This window comes from Scylla paramamosain, chromosome 39 (assembly GCF_035594125.1).
Source record: "Scylla paramamosain isolate STU-SP2022 chromosome 39, ASM3559412v1, whole genome shotgun sequence".
NCBI lineage: Eukaryota > Metazoa > Arthropoda > Malacostraca > Decapoda > Portunidae > Scylla > Scylla paramamosain.
In genome coordinates, this window is record NC_087189.1 from 868146 (window position 1) to 890745 (window position 22600).

At 42.5% G+C, this 22600-nt stretch overlaps 1 protein-coding gene across 4 annotated transcripts; it reads left to right on the forward strand.

Annotated features, from left to right (window-relative positions):
• Positions 1–636: 636 nt before the first annotated feature.
• On the forward strand, positions 637–22169 carry LOC135091971 (actin nucleation-promoting factor WASL-like). Of its 4 annotated transcripts, none has more exons than XM_063990059.1 (12): positions 637–781; positions 5467–5627; positions 6569–6694; positions 7236–7337; positions 8684–8783; positions 12257–12482; positions 13050–13167; positions 13641–14019; positions 14635–14924; positions 16628–16654; positions 17677–17763; positions 18179–22169. In XM_063990059.1, exons 2-12 carry the CDS (start codon positions 5526–5528, stop codon positions 18347–18349), a joined length of 1728 nt encoding a protein of 575 aa, XP_063846129.1. In that variant the 5' UTR covers positions 637–781; positions 5467–5525; the 3' UTR covers positions 18350–22169. The 4 variants fall into 4 exon arrangements, with proteins under 4 accessions (XP_063846129.1, XP_063846130.1, XP_063846128.1 ...); XM_063990060.1 differs by lacking the exon at positions 637–781 and adding an exon at positions 869–1005; XM_063990058.1 differs by lacking the exons at positions 637–781; positions 5467–5627; positions 6569–6694; positions 7236–7337 and adding an exon at positions 7482–8327.
• Positions 22170–22600: the final 431 nt, after the last annotated feature.

A 22600-nucleotide genomic window follows, 5' to 3' on the forward strand; every position in this document is an offset into this window, starting at 1 on the left:
GGTAGATGTTGACAGACAGAGCTGAAAGAGTTTGACTAAGCAAGGTGCAAGCACGGAGGCACAGTTTCGGATAACAATAGGAGGGACCCCATCAGGTCCATAAGCCTTCCGTGGTACACTGCAAGACCTCCTTACTGTCTTCTCGTTTCCTTCTCATTAAAACGAAAACGAGAGGGACTTGTTTCACTTGTTCCTCTCTTACAAAAGCATGGATGGAATAGAGTTGTATGAAGGAAACCTTTGAAATATACACAATAGAGCTGTGTCTAGGCATGCCTGTGTGAGACAATGGGACACTTCATGACAGGTGACGGACACAAGACGCGATCCACGAGCGATTCAAAGCAAGGAGTCACAAGAAGTGATTTGAAAGACACTCCTAAATTTTTTGGATAATGTTTTTGGTTCAACTCTTCAATGGGCCTTTTATTTATTCGTTTATTATTGACATTTATTTATTTTCTACAATTTTTTTTGTAGCCCTTGCCTAAAGCCTCTTACATAAAAGAGAGAGAGAGAGAAAAAAAAGGGAGAAATGGCGCCGCACATCGAAAATATATACCTACTTACACATAAATCATAAGAGACAAACAAAATATATTAAAGAACACCTGAGCTGAAGAGGGAAGTGAGAGAAAGAAAGAGAAAGGGAGGATAGGAGAGCAGGCAGAAGTGAGCGGCCACAGCGGCGCCACCTGGCAGATGAAAGTAAAACCACCACAGTAAACAAACTGGGACCGCTTTCCTGGTGGCTGTCACACCATATTACACTCCCTGCTAGGTACGTGATGCCCGGGTGGTGATGTTAATGGAGGCGGCCAGTGTGGTACTTGAGCAGGCGTGTGAATGGCGAGAACTATCCGGGGGTGGGGAGAAGGCTAGACTCAGCGGCAGAGGGGGACGGAAGTGGGTCACAGTTTCAATGATTCAGTCACTCTTGGCATTTAACTCCTTCCTGTCCACTCTCAGTCTTATCTCTGTGTTCATAGGGGTAGTGCTGTTTGGGTATGTTGTGTAGTTTGTGTACAAATTGTGTTGGGTGTGTGTTGATTTGGGGCGTGGTCTGCTTGCCTCCCTGCCTGCCTGTTCGTCTGTCTGTCAGCATGCCCCTAGCTTCTCCCAGTAATTTATTCATATTTGTCACGCTGCTAAGGAAGATTCGTGGATGCATTATTTGGTATTTCTTGATAAGAAGTCCGCCGCTCCCATTCCCACCCAACACCGCCTAACCCTTCAAACGAGCTTGGGGGCTGTGGGAGTGGGTTGAAAAATAAGTGAAATAAGGGCTTTAAAAAATCTAAGAAAATTTCCCTTAATATTTCGTATTTCCCTAACCTATCTTAGCCCCTAGACAACCACCCCCTTCTCCCTGCTAGGATGTTAACTTAACCTAGCCAGTGGGGCTGCACCCGCCCCCTTGGACCCCTCCTCAGTATGATGTTAACCTAATCTAGCATAACCTAACCTAATGAGGGACCTCAAAAATTATACTGTTATGCCTTACTACCGGTGTGGTGTGGAGATTTTCAGTGTGATAGAAGTGGGTACAGCTTGGTGGCTTTTTTAATAAACACATGAAACCTCTTCCTTACGTCTGTATATTGCTGTTGCTAGATATCTCACATAGTGACTTTTTTTTCCTGCTGAGCACTGGTACTGTTCGCTTCACTGGACAGTGAACCTCTATCAGAACACCTGATGCGTCTCTTAATTAAATGAAAAGTGTAACTGGAGGAGGAGACAGTAGGCACCTGCTGAAACAATAATTACTCCCAGTGAGGTACCCTTCACTTAAAATTTCAAAATTCATGGCGACTCCTACACCAGCCTCCAAGTCCCCTTCTGGGGAGGGGACCACAAATGTCCCCTGGTCAGACTGTCCTTCTGACGATGACCCTAAGTGTCTTGACACCCCCCTCAACTTTTTCTTCATTAACTTCTGCAACATTTACGGTCTAAGATCTAATTTTCAATCTGTAGAACACCACCTCTCCTCTTCTAAACCTCATCTTCTTTTCCTCACTGAAACTCAGGTGTCTGAGGCAACTGATAGTAGCCCCTTTTCTGTTCCCTCCTACTTTCTCTATCCTCATTTTCGATCCAAAGCTGGATGCTGCATCTATGTGCGCAATGACTTAACCTGCTCTCGTGCCCACGCTCTTGAATCTTCTGAGTTTTCCACCATCTGGCTACGACTACAGAGTCACTCTCATGCTAAATTTATCTGTGCTGTATACCTCTCACCTAACTCCTCTGATTATAAGAAATTCTTTGACTGCTTAACTTCCAAAGTGGAGCACATTCTGACCTTCTTCCCTTTTGCAGAGATCTCCATTCTTGGAGACTTCAATGTTCACCACCAGCTTTGGCTTTCCTCTCCCTTCACTGACCATCCTGGTGAACTAGCCTACAACTTTGCTATCCTCCATGACCTAGAGCAATTGGTGCAACACCCTACTCGTATTCCTGACCGTCTTGGAGATACGCCCAACATTCTTGACCTTTTCCTGACCTCTAATCCTTCTGCTTATGCTGTCACCCTTTCTTCTCCGTTGGGCTCCTCCAATCACAATCTCATATCTGTATCTTGTCCTATCGCTCCAATCCCTCCTCAGGATCCCCCTAAGCGAAGGTGCCTCTGGCGTTTTGCCTCTGCTATTTGGGGGGACCTGAGGAGGTATTTTGCTGATTTTCCTTGGAATGACTACTGCTTCCGTGTCAGAGACCCATCTTTGTGTGCTGAGCGCATAACAGAGGTGATAGTGTCTGGCATGGAGGCGTACATTCCTCACTCTTTTTCTCGTCCTAAACCTTCTAAACCTTGGTTTAACACAGCTTGTTCTCGTGCTATACATGATAGAGAGGTGGCCTACAAAAGGTACTTCAGCCTTCCATCACCAGAATCTCATGCACTTTATATTTCTGCCCGGAACCATGCCAAGTCTGTTCTCCAACTAGCCAAAAACTCCTTCATTAACAGAAAATGTCAAAACCTTTCAAGATCTAACTCCCCTCGTGATTTCTGGCATCTAGCCAAAAATATCTCCAATAACTTTGCTTCTTCTTCTTTCCCTCCTCTATTTCAACCAGATGGCACCACTGCTATCACATTTATTTCTAAAGCTGAACTCTTCGCTCAAACCTTTGCTAAAAACTCTACCTTGGACGATTCTGGGCTTGTTCCTCCCTCTCCTCCACCCTCTGACTACTTCATGCCATGTATTAAAATTCTTTGCAATGATGTTTTCCATGCCCTCGCTGGCCTAAACCCTCGGAAGGCTTATGGACCTGATGGGGTCCCTCCTATTGTTCTCTGAAACTGTGCCTCCGTGCTTGCACCTTGCCTAGTCAAACTCTTTCAGCTCTGTCTGTCAACATCTACCTTTCCTTCTTGCTGGAAGTTTGCCTACATTCAACCTGTTCCTAAAAAGGGTGACCGTTCTAATCCCTCAAACTACTGTCCTATTGCTTTCTCGAAACTATCAAGTGCTATTACAACCATACTAGACATGTGTCCCCCCAGTTTTTTTATGTTTATGGCAAGGTCACTGAATGTTCTATATGACATGTGAGTTTTGTGCTTGTATGTCACACGGATATCCAGATTGACCCATCATTTTTGACATGATGTAATACACTGAGGCTCCAAGGAACACCCATGAATTACTCGTATTTTATATACTTATTTTTTTGACACATCACATTGAGGCTCTATGGAAGGCTTAGGAATATGTATTTACTTTCTTTCACTGATCAAATAATACACTGAGGTTTAAAAAAGTCTTATTAATGCATTTTTGTGGCCAGACAGTCATATTAAGAGATAAGTATAGTGATACGTTTCAATGTATAAGGAAAGGTTTGGTATTTTCCTGTTTCCTATAATTGTTTTTTCCTAGTGACATACTGACTTAGATGGAGTACAGGAAATGAAAAGTAGCCACATTTAATTATTCCCTAAACCCAGAAAATGTTGCATAATATTTTGGAAACTTACCTAAAACAGTGATTCAGGGAAATGTGAGAGAGAGAGAGAGAGAGAGAGAGAGAGAGAGAGAGAGAGAGAGAGAAGGGAACTGAACAAGCAAGGAGCAGGTCTCTCTCTCTCTCTCTCTCTCTCTCTCTCTCTCTCTCTCTCTCTCTCTCTCTCTCTCTCTCTCTCTCTCTCTCTCTCTCTCCCCCCCTTGATGCAGTGCTGGGTGTAACTGAAAGCGAACCATCCAGAGAAGTTATTTGCCAGATGATAAAATATAAGTTTGCATAAAATGTTAGTGAGGATAAATTTCATAGACTTAAGTGAATATGTGACTTTTACCGTGGCTGTGACATTGGGGTGAATTTCATGGCGGGGTATTATAATAAAAGTTGGCATTGAGAGAGTACGTGATGATGTTATCTTTCTGACATCCTGTTGTGCAATGGATGCGTGTATGAGTCTACGAGGCATTGTGTGCTGTTGAATTAGATACTGGTACTCAGAATGACGGCTTATCTATTTTACTTAGTGTTATTTTCCAGTGGCATAATTTCAGTAGTTCAGGATAGTTTAGGATTTTTCATTGAGGCATTGTGGTTCCTGTGTGCCACTAGCTTAATACTCAAAATGACAGCTTATCAATTTTTTACATTATTTTCCACTGGTATAATATAAACAGTTTGTGATGTGCCACCAGACATGACACTCGCCATAGCATTAGTGCTAAACACCAGTCACACTTAAATATTAGATTAGGCTGTGTTCTGTTATTGGCTTGATTTCCTGTGTAGTGTTGCCATATTTCTTCACATTACTGTTACCACATTGTTACGAGGTCCACACAGTCATTTGTTACCCTCGTTGTGGTGTGACAGGTATGTAGTTTACTTATAGATCAGTTCTCTATTCATATATTGTGTTGGCTACTAGTTTTTTATGCATTCTGAGATATGAAATGGTTTATAGGATGACTTTAATCCTCCTACAGCTACTTGGGACATCTTTCCTTGATCATTACCCACTGCAAGGCACGTTTTCTTGTTCCACAGCTACCTTCAAACATTATACTGTCTAGAAATTGCTAAATCTATTCTTTTCATGCCCTTCTTTCTTGTATATGCTTATAAAGACTACATTCCTTCCAGTGCTGTGAATGGTTGCACATCACAGGGTTAAGAGCAGTGAGAGTACAGGCATTATGTTCATGAGTAAGGGAAAAACACAGGAAATAAAGTTGCAGATGGAAAAGCCGAGAGCCAAACAGGGCTGACTCATGAACCTGTATCCCCTGTTGTAGGCAGGAAGTGGTTAAGATTTCTGTGGGTGATGCTTTATTATGACAGCACAAAGAACAGATTAGGCTGGCCAGAAACACAAAGGACTGTCTTCTGCTACAGTATCCTCACTTTTCAGTCCATTCACACGCTAGACTGTCAACTCTTCAGGTCTTACACATTTGAAAACTAATCTTAATACAAAACATCTTTTAGGCACTCAAGGAGCTGACCAGTGAGTGAGTGCCTTGTGTGTGGTGCCTGGTGTCGCCGAGATGAGTGTTAACCGTAAGCCAACCCCTCCCAGTGTGCCCTCCAACCTCATCAGCAGGGAGGAGAATGAGCTGGTCTTTAGACTGCTGGACCACCGGTGTCAGGTAAGGCAAGAGTGCTGAGGGGTACAGGTGAGCTAAGGCAGTGATGCTAAGGGGCTACAGGTGAGGTGAGGCAGGGGTTCTAAGGGGCTGCAGGTCAGGTGAGGTGGTGCTAAATTGCTACAGGTGAGGTGAGGCAGGGGTGCTAAGGGGCTACAGGTCAGGTGAGGTAGTGGTGCTAAGGTGTTAAAGGTCAGGTGAGGCAGGGTGTGCTAAAGTGATACAGGTGAGGTGAGGCAGTACTAAAGGTGTGAGGTGTGGCAGTGATTGTTACAAGGCAGGTGTCACTATTAGAGGTCAGGTTGAGGTCATCACAGTTCAAGTTCTAAGCACCAGAGAAATTTTAATACAGCGGTGAGATGGATTAACACTTTTCCTGTGATTAAGTAAGGTCTTCCCTAATTACTAAGCATTGTGAGATCCTTCTTCCTCCTCCACAGCCATCTCTAAACATTATACTGGTTAAAAATTGATAATTTATTCTTTTAATTCCCCGTTTTTTTTTTTTTTTTTTTTCTTTAACAGTTTTTAAGATTTTGTTGTTTCTAGTGCTGTGAAAAAATTAAAGCTGACTTGATCACACATTCCAAATTTTTCTAAGCCACAAGAGCTCAAATCCTCTTGACACCCCTTACAAGCTTGGCCCGTACTCAGAAACACCTAACCCTCCCACCACTACTATTTTCAAAGGCTACAGAGATGATTAGCCTGGTTCTCAAGAGTGATTCTCCTATTAACAATTTAGAAATCTTATTAATCTGTCATTAGAACCACAAAAACACCTTTAAAAACCTGCATAACTTCAACTGGAGTCTTATGAATGTAGTGGAGGTGTGGCATGGAAGTGTTTCAGAATATGACTGTTTCTCCTTACCCCCTAGTCCTCTTCCTGTATAGTGTGACCCTACTCTGTGTCAGGGCAGTAATGAGGTGTGTTCCCCCAGAGCCTGTGCACGGCGGTGGTGCAAGTGTTTGGTACCGATGGGCCACACCACAACTCGTGGAGGCGCCGGCATTGTGGAGTGGCCACCTTCACTAAGGATAATGTGCGGAGGTCCTATTTCATTCAGGTGTGTGTCTGTGTGTGTGTGTGTCTGACAGTCAGGCATGGGGTGTTGTGTTATGTGTTGAACTAAGTCACCTTTTTTCACTTATTATCATTATCTGTTTATTTTATTCATCATTTTTTGGTTTAATTTCATTATCATTATCTGTTTATTTTATTCATCAATTTTTTGGTTTAATTTCATACTTTATGTTCTTTGCAATTGAATATTATGTTACTTTTACTAATTCATTTATTTATTTATTTACTTTCTTGCTTTCATTTTATACTTTACATTCTTTTCAATTGAATGTTATGCTACTTTTACTACAAATGCTACTACTGCTATGACTATCACCACCACCACCACCACCACTACTGCTATTACTGCTACAACAACAACAACAACAACAACAACAACAACAACTACTACTACTACTACTACTACTACTACTACTACTACTACTACTACTACTACTACTATTACTACTACTACTTGCATCTGCAATTCATAGTTTCCAGCATTCCCTTCCTGTTACAAAGATACTGATGTGTTTTCCTTGCAGGTTTATGACTTGACTTTGGGGAAGCGAGTGTTTGAACAGGAGCTATACAACCAGTTTATCTACACAGCCTCCATGCCCTTCTTCCACCAGTTTGAGGCTGAGGTGAGAGAGTGAGAGAGAGAGAGAAAGAGAAGGTTTGTGTGTGTGTATGCAAACAAGTAAATATGTTTAAGTTTTTCTAAGTTCATGGTCTCATTCTTGATTTTTCATACCTACAAATATTAAAGTGAAGGCAAGTGAATGTATCATGTATTAGGTGACTCATAGTGGTTGGTGTTCTTGTCACTGGTGTTGCATTGTGTGTCCCAATCCTGTGCAAACGGTGGGTGATGCCTCCTGATAAGCCACCGATAAGCCCTGATATAATAGAAGATTGTACTGTGTCATTCACTCATTATTTACATCACTGTGACCACTGGAGCAAAAATACATAAACCAGAAGACCTGTATATGTGTGTGTGTGTGTGAGAGAGGACATTTAGAACAGAGAGAGAACTTTAGAGCTGGATTTCTTAAGAGTTTTGAAGTTGATTCCGTGATTCAGAAAATTAAGAGCAGAAAGAAATTGAAGAACATTTACATCACAGAAAAAAAAAAAATGAGAGAATGGCTTTAAATGGAAAAATTATTAGATATTATCACTGTGAGAAATGGACAAAACAGTGCCTCCCAAACTTACTGTAAGGCCACATCAGTGTCTCCTGTAACAGTGAACTTTGAGCCCTTGTGTAACCCTCCTACCACCCCAGAGCCATGAAGCGCAGTGCCAGTGAGCCTTTGTTGCCTTCCTACACACACAACACACCAGAACCCACAGCAGGACACAGCACAGACCTTTCCAGCAGCCAGCACACATTAGCTATACAAACAAACGCAGAAGTGAACCGTCACCAGCCGTCAGATATTTCATTGGTGATGCAGCTGATGGCCGTAGGTTTGGCTGGGACAGTGAAGGGGTGTGCAAAGGCTGGCCGGGGGACTGGGAGGCGAGGGAGGAAGCTGCCGTCTGTTGGGATGTCAAAGCTTCAGACTCTTATGCACCTAGGACGCATCCATAGTTCTAGTTCTCCCTCTTTGCCGGAGATGTTCAAGGTGTGTTTGTTTTATGTATGTGTGTGGGTGTGTGTTTACCTAGTTGTAATTTCGAGGACCTGAGCTACACTGGTGTGGTTCTGGTCTCCTGTACATATCCCTAATTTTTCCTTTAGTTTGTGCGTACTTTTTAATTCATTCCGAAGTTCAGTGTGTCCTTGTGAAAAATTGTTCTTCTTTGTGTGGTTTAAACATCTTCGTTTCCTTGTGTGCGTGCGTGTGTATGTGTGTGTGTAAGATGGTGGTGATGAACAGTCTGCTTGCATCAGTCTTCCCAGGAGTTGGAGATCAGGATATGTACATTCCTCACCATCTTTTCAGTATTCACATCAAGATCATCATCTTCTTCCCCACAGGACCAGATGATCGGACTGAACTTTGCTGATGAGTCTGAGGCGAATGCTTTCAATACTGCTGTCAGTGACCGCCTGGCCACCAAACAGAGGAAGAAGGAGGGTGAGTGAAGCATTGTGTTGCTGTAGAATAGCTCTTCCTCCTCCTCCTGTTCCTCCTTCTCCTCCTCCTGCTTTGCCAAACACATCATTACCAAAAAATGTAGAGTGACACAATATTGGCAGATTAGAACATGACTCAGTTCACTGTAGTTGAAAAATAATAATGATTTTTAATAGAAATGTTGAATAGGAAAAAAAAACCCTCATGAAATAACAGGTAACCTCTGCAAGTTGATGGAGTGCTGGCTGCCACATTGCAATCAGGCCTTGATGAACAAAGAACAAAAATTTGCTGATACAAAAAATAACAGATAATTGACTAACAAAATTGTACAGACGCTCCAGTGAAGCCGTGTAAAGAGTAGCAAGTCAACGTGTGTCTAGGTAACTGTCATACGGTGGCAATAACAGTGCAATGGATAATGCTCAGTGTACAGGTGTGGGTAGAGGACAGGATGCAGGTGTTGGGGCTCAGACAGGCGCAGTGACCCATGCACAGGAGCAGTAAATATTGCAGGTGAATCAGTCACTTGTGTTGGAGGAACTTTCGGCTCCAGATGAACAATGTTGTACTTTGTTCAGGTCACGTGTTCATCTCCAGCATGAACACTGTGTACAGATCTTACCAACAAAAAGAGCCATAAAGATTTAGAGAAAGTATAATTCAGGTGAGTCAAAATATTATTCAGTATTGAAACACTGGAAGCAAATAGAAATTTTTCAGATGACTTATTTATTATGATGAAATACAGACCAAGAGTGAACCTACTTGAAATTTTGAATATCTTTAAAAGAAAAAAAAAAAAAAATGATCTCCAAATTACAATTTAATGGTGTACTAGGCAAACACTACTAAAAGATTCAATGTTAACAGCAATTGAGAAAAGTTTTAAACAAGTGAATCCAGTCATGCAATGTTCCTTAATAGTATTGTGACAAGAGTGTGTGTCCGAGGCGGACAACCGGTGGCTCAGGCTCTGCCGGAACACAAACGGGGCTCACATTTAGTCCCACCTTGGCACCATTGCTTACAGAAAAGTAGGTGCCTCTCCCAGTAAACAGCCACAGCTTTCCATATAGCATCCTATATTTGGTCAGTCTGATGAGGTTGGTTCACAACTTCCACACATTACCACTGTACCACTAGACCCAGGGTGCTTCTTGACCTGTGCCCGGCGGTGGTCCACTGAGTCCCAGCAGTTGCCACCCCCAGGCTTCTGCTCCCAGGAATCACTTGCAGGGGTGACTACTGCACAGTGTCCTGCCAGGGAGAGTACACCACCGCAGACACCACACCACGCCCACACCCACACAGCATTGATACAGTGCTAACACACCACCCCTCTCTCCCCTCCTCCCACTGACAAAGGCTAGCTGTAGATTGTTCCTCATAAATTTCATGTTAGTTTTCCAGTGCTACATGGTACCTTTTGTTTTCCAGCCAGCTTGGGCTGGAGGGATAGGTTGGTGGGGAGGAGCTTTCTGCTGTACTGTCCTATCCCTCATGTTAGTAAGTTAGTTTAGTTTAGTATAATCAAACAGCCTAGCAAGTACCTTTGTTGCACTTTGTGAATTTCTGTTATTCATTGTAATACCTTTCTTCTTCTTCCTAATCTTTCCACTCTTCCTCTTGTTCCTCCTCTCTTCCATGAATTGTAGACTAATGGTTACAAGTGAATTAATTATTGTGGTGTGTGGATCCTGTGTGTTGCGGCTGCTGTTTCCTCACTCATGGCTGCCAGCCAGGCACTTGTACAGTCACACATACAGCTACACCAGTGGGACCATTCCTATGTTCCTTGAGTCACGCTGGGGATTGCTCTGAAGTACAATTCAGCAGCATTTTCTTTTATTATTTTTTTCATTCTTGGTCAGTCTTCTCTTCACTTAAAAACTATGAAATTGCCTGTGGCTGTTGTGGCAAGATGGAGTGAGGAGGCACTCCATCAGACAAAAGAATGGGAGTGAACATCAGGTGGCCATGGCATCAACCTTCTTCACACATTCCCTGACAAAAAAAAAAAAAAAAAAAAAAATGTAGTTTATGCATACATAATAGAAACATCTAAAGTTACATGGGCACCATCATGTCTCAGTGGACAGTGGTCTATGAACCAGCAGTCACTACCATGATCCATCACAAAGACCCAGTGTGGTCTCAGACTGAGGTGGCCGCTGCTTGTTGTCCAGCGTGCCGTGATGCCGTGGCTGGGTGCCACTCTGACGGAGGCACTCCTCACTCCAAGGTGACGCCTCCACTAGTGGAAGGATCCAAGCAACACACTCCTATTATGAAGCACAGTGTTGACCAGTGTCAGACATGCAGGCCAGACAGCACACGTTCACTGCACCTCTCCATGCTGAAGGGAGGTGCAAGTCTGTACAACACACCCAGGCTAGCGCAACACTATTCCACTACTGTCGTCACACAATCAGCAGAAAATTTGTTTTAAATTTCCTACCGCTTATGTCACTGGGCATACACTTGTGTACAAGAGGCCTTGTTGATTGAGAAAATAAGAAAACTATCTGGACAACAAAAGCACCAAAATAGAAGATTGTCTATGAAGTGTGGCCTGCCTATGTGAACACTGACCTTGGCTTGCAACTGTCTGTCTCCTCAGTGTTGTGTTGTTCACACTTGGCAGCTCACATCTCTCCACTTGGCTGTATTGCATGTTGAGACAAGCTGTTCTTGCTTCATTAAGCCTGGCTTACTCTTTCCTTTATTGAAATATATCTCTGGTTATTATAGTTATTGTTTCAGATGTGTTCCAGGTGCTGTGTCCTGTGGTAATGGTGTGCAAGACAATCCTCACACAGTGTTTCTTGGTGTCTTCTCAGAGAATTATCTGGAAAGATTTCTCATTACATTATTTATTGACTATTTTAATGGTGTGGCATGAATAATGTTTGGTTTATCTTAGCAAGTGTTTATTTACACACACACACACACACACACACACACATGGTTGGTGTTGTGTTCTTTTTGGGTAACAAGGCCACTGCTCCTCACTGTGGTTCCTTGCCTGTCACTTGAGCGGGGCCACACTAAACTCTCCCCTAAACTATCCCCCTGGCCATGCCCTGCCCTCACACCCCCGAGCTGTGAGCCATGCATGCCGGCACACCACCACTGAGGTTGATGTGAATGGCTAATGTTCCTCACTGCGTCCCCTCAACTATACTGCAGCTTCCTGTGGCATGGCATCCTGTTGGAGTAAATGACCCACTCTGGGTGACTCCAACATTAAGCCTTGAATTCTTATTGTGATTTGAGTGTCATTTGAGTGTGTTCCTTAGCCTAAGTGACATGAAGCTAATGCCTGGAGAAGGTAGGATGGCTGTAACTCCAGAGATTAAGACTGACAACAAAGACCTGTGCTAGAAGTCATTGCAACAAGTGTAGGAATGCAAGTACCACATCAGAGCATACCATACGCCACACTGACTCTCTTCTATTGATGGACACAGAGAGGAGACGGCAGAGCGGACAGCAGCAGCATCAGGGGCCTTTCAGTACTCAGACTCAGCACCAGCAGAATGTGAGCCACCTGCACCACCAGCATCACCACCAGCCACAGATGCCACAGCCCCCGCCACCCCAGCCCAAGCCCTCGTCCGTGCCATACCTCCATGTCAACAACGACTCCCGCAAGAAGTCCACCAAGAAGGGAAGCAGGAACAAGAACAAGTTGAGGTGAGGGAGGAACATTGAGTCGTTGGTAGGGAGGGACGAGTGCATGGGAGAAACACTGAGATCTTTATGTATTGCCTCATTCCAGCCACACACAAGGAAAAGACGGGAATGACTAGGTGTTACTTTGCTATTTATTTTGAGCTATGGGGAAGAGTACAGGTAAATAGATGAAAATAAGGCATGGGTTGAGATAATGAGGATGTGAAATGCAGTATAGTCATAACACTCTTCATATACATATTTTCCTCTTCCCTTTCATTCTTGTATTATCACCAATTCCTTTAACACTTTCATGCCCTCTTTCTCATTTATCCCTTCCCTCACACACTCCTTGCATCATTCCACACTTGTCTTCATCCCTTCTCTTTTTGTGACATCACCTTCCATCTCTCTACCTCCCCTTGTCACCTGTCTTCATCCCCTCTCCCTGTGTGCCCATGTCCTCCTCTCTGCCTTCCCTCATCATCTCTCATTCTATCTTTATCCCTTTCTGTGTGTTCATCTCTTCCACTTCTCTGCCTCTCCTTAGCATCTTTCACATTGTCTTTCCTCTCCCTCCCCTCACAGCAAGGATGAAATAGGGATGCCAACTGACTTCAAACACATCACCCATGTTGGCTTCAATCCTGACACCGGCTTCTCCCAGTTCAATGTGGATGAAAAGCTGGAAGCATTCTTTAACATGGTAAGTTACTCTGCTCCTTTCTGTGTCATTTCATCTTGCTGAATTGAATGTCTTGTCTCTATCTCTCTCTCTCTCTCTCTCTTGCTTTCTCACCATGATGACTTTGGCCAAATATTCTCTAATTCTTGTTTGAGAGACTAGGTGTTCCTTTTTCATATAAATGGGATTAGGAAAAATTATTATAGTTTTGTATCTGGTGTTTTTTTTTCTTTTCTTTTTTTCTTTTTTTCTTTTTTTTAAGTGTTTACTGATGCTTCTCATGCATTTTAAAGTCTGTTTCCTGCTTATTAGATTGAAATGTCCGTGGTCTTTTTGTGTTCTTCGTGGTTTCAAGACACTTTTGGCCTTTCTTTTTGGCCAGGCACCTCAGTGGGCCCTATGTTATTTCCTCCTTGTGTTACCCTCAGCCAGTGATGCTCCTACATAAAAAAAGTGAATGAAAGAAAGCCACTAGTGAGTCCTCTGTGTTGCAGGTTGGGGTGAGTGAGAAGCAGCTCTCCGACAGCCGCACACGAGAGTTCATCTATGACTTTATTGAGCGGAATGGCGGCGTCGAGAAGGCCATCCAGGAGACCCAGCGGCTGTCCTCCCTCTCCCCCACTATCATCACCACATCCTCCTCTGCGCCTCCACCTCCTCCCCCTGCCAAGTCCTCCGTTCCTCCCCCTCCTCCCCCAACCATCCCCTCACACGCCCCAACACAAGGCACACGGGCCGCTCCGCCTCCTCCCCCGCCAAGGACTGGTACCCATGGCCACCCTCCACCCCCACCCCCTCCGCAATCTGCCCCTCCACCCCCGCCACCCCATCCCCGGGGCCCCATGCCGCCGCCCCCTGGCCAGGTGATGGCAGGTGAGTTGTGGGAGTCACAGTGCAAGTGTTTGTGTGAGGCAAGAATGATTTTATTTTATTTCCAATGTTGCATTGTTGTTGTAGTGGGAGGGTGAAGGGATTAGTGATGTGTTTACATGCCCCACACACGTTTTGCTACCAATTGGATAGTTATGTTACCTGTTATGAGTTGTCTTCAGTCCAGAATGTGTAACTTTTCCAAATGTCTACCAAAACTGTGTTGTTTGTACAAAGGTGGCAGCACATTGAAGCTCACTGGATATTTTTGCCAATTATTATCACTACAGTGCAAATCTTATTCATTCCAAAATGTGCAATGTTTCTAAATTTGCACCAAAACTGTTATACTTGCACTGGCTGAGGCTGTGTGGCTCTGACTGGCTGTGGGGAGTCTTCCACAGATCACCCATCACTGGTCACACACCCTTCTGGTCTCTGGTGCCACCCGCTCAGCTGCCCCACGCCTCAGTCATGCCACTCTGAGCCTTGACAGGAGGGTAGAGGGGTCATTATTGCTTGGATGTTTTGAAGCCCAGCACTCAGAGGCCCTGATATTGGTGTACCTTGATGCTTGATGCCTGTGTGTGTACTAATGCTTGCTCTGCTTCCCCACAGGCCCCAAGACCACTCCTCTTCCTCCCCTTCCACCCTCCAGCTCCAACCACCAAGTGCCCCCTCCACCCCCACCCACCTCCACCATCCCCACCCTGCAGCACCACCATCACCACCACCACCCCACCAAGGCTGCTGCTCCACCTCCTCCACCACCCCCAATTCCCTCCAATGGCATGGCACCCCCTCCCCCACCTCCGATGCCACCGATGGGAGCTGCGCCCGCCGGAGGGGTGACGCCGGATGCCCGGTCTGCCCTGCTTGACCAAATTAGAACAGGGTCAACTCTTAAGGTATGAAATTTCTTACTGTTATTACTATTATTATTACTATTATTATTATTGTTATTGGGTCATGTGAAGGTTAGCTATTCCAGTTATTTTTTAGATGGATCAGGTTAGATTACATTAGGTTATATAATTTAACCTAACCTAACATATATGCCTGAGTCTAAACTTGCTTAATCTAATGTAATCTTTCCCATTTCTAAACTATCTGGGGAGGCTGATCTTCGTACATTTAGTAGTAGCAGTAGTAGTAGTAGTAGTAGTAGTAGTAGTAGTAGTAGTGGTAGTAGTAGTAGTAGTAGTAGTAGTAGTAGTAGTAGTAGTAACCTGTAGTATTCCTCTGCTTATGAATAGTGGTGGTGTATGAATGTCTTGGGAAGGAGATGAAGTATTATTGTATTGATAAAATTTGTGCTTTTTTCTGCCTTTTTTGATCTGTTTTAAAATTGTATTACTCCCTCAACTTCCAATGAATCTACATGCAATCTTGAGTACTTGTAGAATATTCTGTGTGTGTGCGTGTGTGTGTGTATGTGTGTGTGTGTGGCAGTAAACATTCCTTCACCCGGTGCTTCTCATGGTAGTTGTAAGCAGGGTGGGTGTGTGACATTCAGTTTTCATTCCTATATCTTCTCTGGCTCCCTGTGTTATTCACAAGGCATTCAGCAATAGAAGCACCTTGGTGTTGGGTTCCTCCTGACAGTGGTAACCAACATCAGAGCTAAACCAGTCAAACTTTCTGCCCATTACACTTGCTCAGATCTCTACTTCCTTCTCAGTAACATTGTGTTGTGTCTGCTAACACACTGCTCTGGTGATTAGAGTAACACATTGATTTTTTGGAGGTGTTGTCCTGGTGTCTCTCTCAGAGTAATGAAATCTTTTACTAATTCAGAGGTGACTCAGTAAATATGCTGGAGTAGATTAATTTCATCTTTACTACTGAGTCTATCTGCACCATATTGAGCTTAACGGAACACTGAAGCAAATAACAAATGTTTTATAGACTAGTGTGTTTGAGATGCGGTATGAACACTGCAAATGGAGTGAAGTGTGGCACAGTGTGTGGAGAGGATGAAGCGAGAATATAAAGAAGGTATATGAGTGAAGTTTTAGGTCTTGGTAGTAGAGGAAGGCCACTTGAAGGATTGAAGGGAAGGGAAAGGAAGGGAGAGAGGCATCAGTAGAGGCTGAGCACCTGAACAAACTAGAAGGGAGCATTAGCACAGAGGTGGCTGGAGGTTCTTCTGCTTTGGACATTTACTTGACAAATCCTCCTAAAGGGAATGTACCAGGTAGATGGATAGATTGATGATGAAATGAAACTTGCTGCAATGGAGAGATAAATTCAGTGCAGTTCAGTATAATGGATGACTAAATTGAGGATAAAATGGAAACTTAAGTGTAATGGAGAAGAATAACCTTTTTTTTTCTATACTTATAAAACTGATGACGATAAGGAGACAAATGTATTTACAGAACGAAGAAAAAAATTGTGAAGAGTGAAGGAAAAAACTGGTGAAATAATTATAGTCTTAGAGAGAGAGAGAGAGAGAGAGAGAGGCTGACTGACTGACTGGCTCCTTGTCATCATAGCAGTGTATTTGAATCAGTGTGGGGTTGAATGTGATAAATGTTTAGGAGTTTTTTGTTGCTTTTACTTATACTAATAGACAGTTTTACCTTTTCTCCCCCTTCTCCCTTACCAGGCCTGTAGTCCGCATGGTTCCTCCCAGGTACTCTTCCTTTCTTTTGTTTCTCTCTCTTTCTCTCTCTGTGTCTCTCTCTGTCCCTCTATTTACCTCTTGTTGATTGTTTGGCTTATTGCTTTCTCTTATCTGTTGCTGTGAAGATCTTTGTGTTTGGCGATGCTTTCTTTGCTAGAGTGTTTTGTTGTGCGTCTCCTGCTAGTGTGCTCCTGTGGCTTCCCTGTGTGTGTGTGTGTGTGTGTGTGTGTGTGTGTGTGTGTGTGATTTATGTGATGCTTAGTGGGTGTGGATGTGGTGCTGTGCATGTGTGTTTGTTTTGTGTGTGTGTGTGTGTGTGTGTGTGTGTGTGTGTGTGTGTGTGTGTGTGTAAGAGAGAGACAAGAAAATAATGGAATTGTGATATTAGTGTAGTTAAAATGCTATTTATCAATTTATCTCTTTGTGTGTGTGTGTGTGTGTGTGTGTGTGTGTGTGTGTGTGTGTGTGTGTGTGTGTGTGCCTATGATGTTTGTTTCCAAGCTTACCTCCAGCTTGTCTTTCAGCTTCACCTGTGTGTCCTCACTGTCTGTGTACACCTGCGTTTGTGCTGCTCAGTACTGTTAGAACACACAATATGTACTTCATTACACACACACACACACACACACACACACACACACACACACACACACACACACACACACACAAAGTTGAGACAGGAGAGGTATTTGAAGGGCTAAAAATATACACTCTTACCATAGAATTATTGACACCTTGAATAGACTAGTGGAAGAAGATGGCAAAGAGACAAGGAGTGTATATCAATTAAAAGGAAAAACTAGAGAACAGAACCACACAAACCTAACAAAACTCAGACCCTGTAAACAACACACACACACACACACACACACACACACACACACACACACACACACACACACACACACACACACACACACACACACACACACACACACACACACACAATATATAAATCTTTCAAAATAATGAGACTAATCCATTGTTTCACATCACCTCTACCACCACCACTGCCACCGCCAACCCTGCAGAAGGTGGAGCCTCAAGAGCGACCGCCTCCCACAGACTCCCGCAGTCAGCTGATGGACCAGATTCGCTCCGGCATCAAGCTGAACCCGGTGAGCTTAGCCTTTGTTCATGTCAAGGTCTTGCTGGTTAAACCTGAAATGTTTTTATTTTTTATTTATTTTTTTCTTAGTGTTTTGATTTGTTTGTTATTGTTATTGTAGCATTTCTTCTTCTGGTTCTTGTTGTTTTTCTTCTTTTTTCTTCTGTTGGTGTTTAGTTTTTCAATTATATTTTGTACACTAATGGAGGCAAGAAAAAAAAGTACATCAGTAATTGAAAATCCTACCAATTTTATCATTCCAAGGTGAATGAACGATCACTTATTATTTTTCATACACTAATGCAGAAAAAAAATGGACCAACAAATGAAAACCCTACCAAGTTTTTTCATCCCAAGGTGATATTTTTGTACACAGAATAAAAGGATTACCAATTGAAAACATCAACTCTTTCTCTCATCCCAAGGTGGAGGAGCCATCAGAAAGTAGCAGCGTGAAGTCTGGCGAGCCCAAGCTGGAAGGTCTGGCTCTGGACCTGCACCGCGCCCTGGCCATCCGCGCCGTGGCCATGCAGAGTGATGACGACACTGACACTGACTCTGACTCTGACGAGGAGTGGGACGACGATGACACCTGAGGGGCAGCGGGGAGGGGTGGCAGGAGGGACGGCTGAGGTGCTGGGCTTTCCTCCTGCTGTGTCGGTGAAGTGACGTCAACTAGTGCACCAGGTGTGTCTGTCAGAGGGGTCTTGTTCAGGCTAAGTGCAGTGAGAGTGGGTGTTTGTTGTGTGTTTTATTTATTGTTATTGTTTTTTATTTTTTTTTTTTATATACATATATTGTTGTGTTCTATTGTTGACTTTTTTTTCTTTTTTTTTTCTTGGTTTTTATTTCATTGTTGATTGAAGTCTTGAGTTATTGGCTCTGCTTGTTATTTTTATAATTTTGATCTGGTTGTTTGCTTCACTGCACTGACAATGCAACACTGGTATTTTTTCTATTTTACTGTGTTGCAATTTGTTATTATTATTATTATTATTATTATTATTATTATTATTATTATTATTTTTATTATTATTATTATTATGAAGAAGAAGAAGAAGAAGAAAAGAAAGACCTTAATATACATTATTAATTTTTCATTCTATAATTATGTAAATATATACTTTTTATTTTGAGCAGAAGAAATATTTTTAGTATGAGAAAATGTGGAAGTATTAATTTTTCTTGAAAGGTATTGACAAATCAGATACACTTACATATGTAGTTATATATCTTTTCAAAATATTACCTTTTAACTTTCCTTGTAGCAATGTCAAAAAGATCTGAATGTAACTTCATGAATTAGGTGATTGTAAAGTATGCAGCACATTGGTGTCATGAACTGTGAACCATGCTCCAGGCAAGGGCGGTGATCCACAAGTGCTGTGCTGAACCTAACATATCCCTCTTCTTGGCATCTTGTACATGTTTTTCACAAGCTGCATGTTATCACTTCACTTCACTCAAGAGCAGCATCTCCTCCCCACACGTCACTGGTTGCTGCCTCAGGAAGGTTGTCACAGTGCCAGACTGAACACACATCACCACACTCACACACCAGTGCTTCAGGAGTGGTGTGTGCGGCAGCCACACACCAACTTGCCACAACACACCAAAACCTGAATTCATGTAGTGGTGTCTATGAAATTGCTGTTTAGTTTTGATATGAAATAATGTAGGGTGTAAAAAGTCATAGAAATTTGGAATGGTGATGATGCTCCTTCAATTCTGCATAGGAGTTTGTGATACAAGACCAGTAATTAGTTGGTCATGGTCTTTATTTTGGCCATTCTCTCTCCAAAGGCAAAACGTTTTCTTTACTTAATGATTGTGGTGCAGAGTGTTTGGTTGAGTGAGCTGTTTTATACGAGCCATTTGATCTGACTAATTCAACGGTGTGAAGACTTCTCAGTTATGACGGAATATTTTTAGTAAAGAAATATTTATCCTCACCTATCCAGTCAGTTCAAACAAAGGTATTTCATTCATTTCCAGTACCTGTGTACAGAGGTGGCCTTATCCTCACCCTCAGTAGCCAGACTTAACACTGAGGTGCAAATTGAGAACACTAATCAATGTATCTTCAGTGTTGTCATGCACTTCCCCTATACTTAACCAATGTAAAGCTAACATCACCAACTAGGGATTCATCAGCTGCAGTGGTCGTCACAAAAATTAATCCTGAGGTTGACAGGCGACTGTATTTCCACATTACAGGAAAGTTTTCTTGGTTGTGTTGACTCAAGTAGTGAGGAAGAAGAGTAAAGAACACTGCTGTTCATTATCTTTACTTTACACTTTACAAACACTCATCTCCCTTTCAGACTTACTCTCATACACTAACTTTACCTCTCATTCAAGCTTACCACTGACATCTATCTAAAAATCAGACTAAAGTACATTCATACCCATCTCACACACACACACACACACACACACACACTGTTCATTTCTCCCTCAGGCATCTCATCCATGAATCTCTAGCATGTGTGGAAGGCAAGGCAGTCAAGAATCTGAAGTACTGGATGAGGGAGACATTGCAGGTGGTGTTGTGTGTGTGTGTGTTGGGAGGGAAGGCGAGGTTGTCTTTTGGTTGTACATACACAAGTAAGATTTATCCTGAGAAAGAGGAATGTTCTCAGTATATCTCAACTAAATTCTGTTTATTTCTGTCATGCCATTCACATGGGCAGTAATGTTTCCTGTAAGCAGATACAATGCCAAAGAGGATACAAGGTCAGATCTGTTCAGACACATTAACATTGATATATTTACAATGAGGAGATGCTATGCTTGTGTACTTTGCTGTGTTGCTCTTAAGTGTGAGGACTTCAAGGGGGTTCTCACTTGTATCTTTGTTATAGACACCTTAACCAGTTTTATAGGAGTGCTGATGTGTTAGTCTTGTGTTTATATGTACATATGTGTGTTATATAATAATTTACTACCATGTTAACATAGGTCTTCCATAAGCTGTCTCTGGAAACTAGTCTGTAGTCTTTGTTTTATAATCTTCTGCCTCTTTGCACTAATTGTTCTTATCCTGCACCATAATCAGGATGAGATTTGTTATGTAATAGGTTTTATCCTGTGTGAAAATAATCCTTTGCTCATTTGAGCCAAGGTAACAGTTCTTATTTGTATTAGTGTTGCTAATTTTGCGAGTGTACTTTTGCTTTAAACTGTAAGCCTCTACTTCCTTGACTTCAACACACACACACACACACACACACACACACACACACACACACACACACACACACACACCACACACACACCGTAATATTATACACAGGTCTTGAAACAGGTACATGATACAGGTTTGAATATAATCTTAACATACAAATCTGAATAGTCGTATGATTAAAGTCTTAGTAGTCTCAAGTTAAAGGTCTGAATCAGTCTTAACACAGATCTGAATACAGTCTTGACATAGAGATCTGAATAGAGTCTCACGATGAAGGTCTTAGTACAGTTTTAACAGATCGTAATATAACAAGCAGGTGTGAATACGGTCTTAACATACAGATATAAACAGTCTACATACAGATATTATTTAGTCTTATTTTACAGGTTTAAGTACAGTCTTGCAGATGAGGGACTGTACCTAATGCTTCCCTGTCTTATCTTGTCTATGTACTTTAAGTAGGCTCTGGTAAAAATTGTCTGTTTTCAGGGATGTCATGGTTCTAGTGGTAGTTTAACAAGGGTTCTGTATTACCAGTGGGAAGAAAACTGTGATAACTCTTTAAAAATTACACGTTTTAAGGGAGCAATTCAAAATACAGACCCTAAAAAAATGACAGATCTGAATATAGTGCTGAATGCAGGATCTATGTTACACGCGGGTGAGCCAGCGAGCACGAGAAATCAGCTGGCTTGTTGTGACGTCAGCTGTCCTAACGCCTCACACACTGAACTAAGCTACTCTCCTACCCTGATATGTGACAATAATGAAGAGAGGAATAGAAATAGAAAAAAAGGGGGGGGGGGCGTGATGTGTATAAACAAATGAGTAGTGAGTGCATGAGTCAGTGAGTGAGTAGGAACAATTTGGGCTTGTGACTTGTGCCGCCTCGCTGTCTGGCTACCCCACCCGTCTATGCTATGGAACCTAGTGAACGTAAAGATCTGAATAGTCTCAGTACATCACTACAGCAGTACAGTACAACCACCAGATATAGCAGTTATATTTATCACTTCATTTTAAGATTCGTTATGTTAATGTTAGCTTCCTTTAAAACAAACAGCAAGGTATGGTTCTCGAATTTATTTCATTGGTTGACTTACCACTTTCCCTGCCAGTCTTGAATCACTGTATGTATGTGTGTGTGTGTGTGTGTGTGTGTGTGTGTGTATGGGGTTAAAAGTGGACACCGAAGTAGTGGTAATAACAATAAAGGCTGATTTATTTGATATTTTCATTGATTTATCCCATTCTGTGTGGCTGTGAATGAAGGGAGCCGGTCGAGATAAGGAGCGGCAAACACACACACACACACACACACACACGCTATTCTGGAAAAAAAAGAAATGAAAAAAAAGGGTAGTGTTGTTTCGGAGAGAGAGAGAGAGAGATTGTAATTTTGATTTTGAATGATGTAAACAAAGTAATAAAGTAAGACATGAACTCAATGTATCTTTATCATTTGTCCAGTCAGTTGAATTTTCCCTCCGGTAGTTTGTACACGATATGAGGTTAAAGATCCTTTTATAGCATGTTTTTTTTTCCCCTTTTCAGAGCTCTGTAATCATGACGATACGAACTAATAGCAACAGCAACAACAACAGTAGTAGTGGTAGTAGTAGTAGCAGTAGTAGTGGTAGTAGTAGTAGCAGTAGTAGTA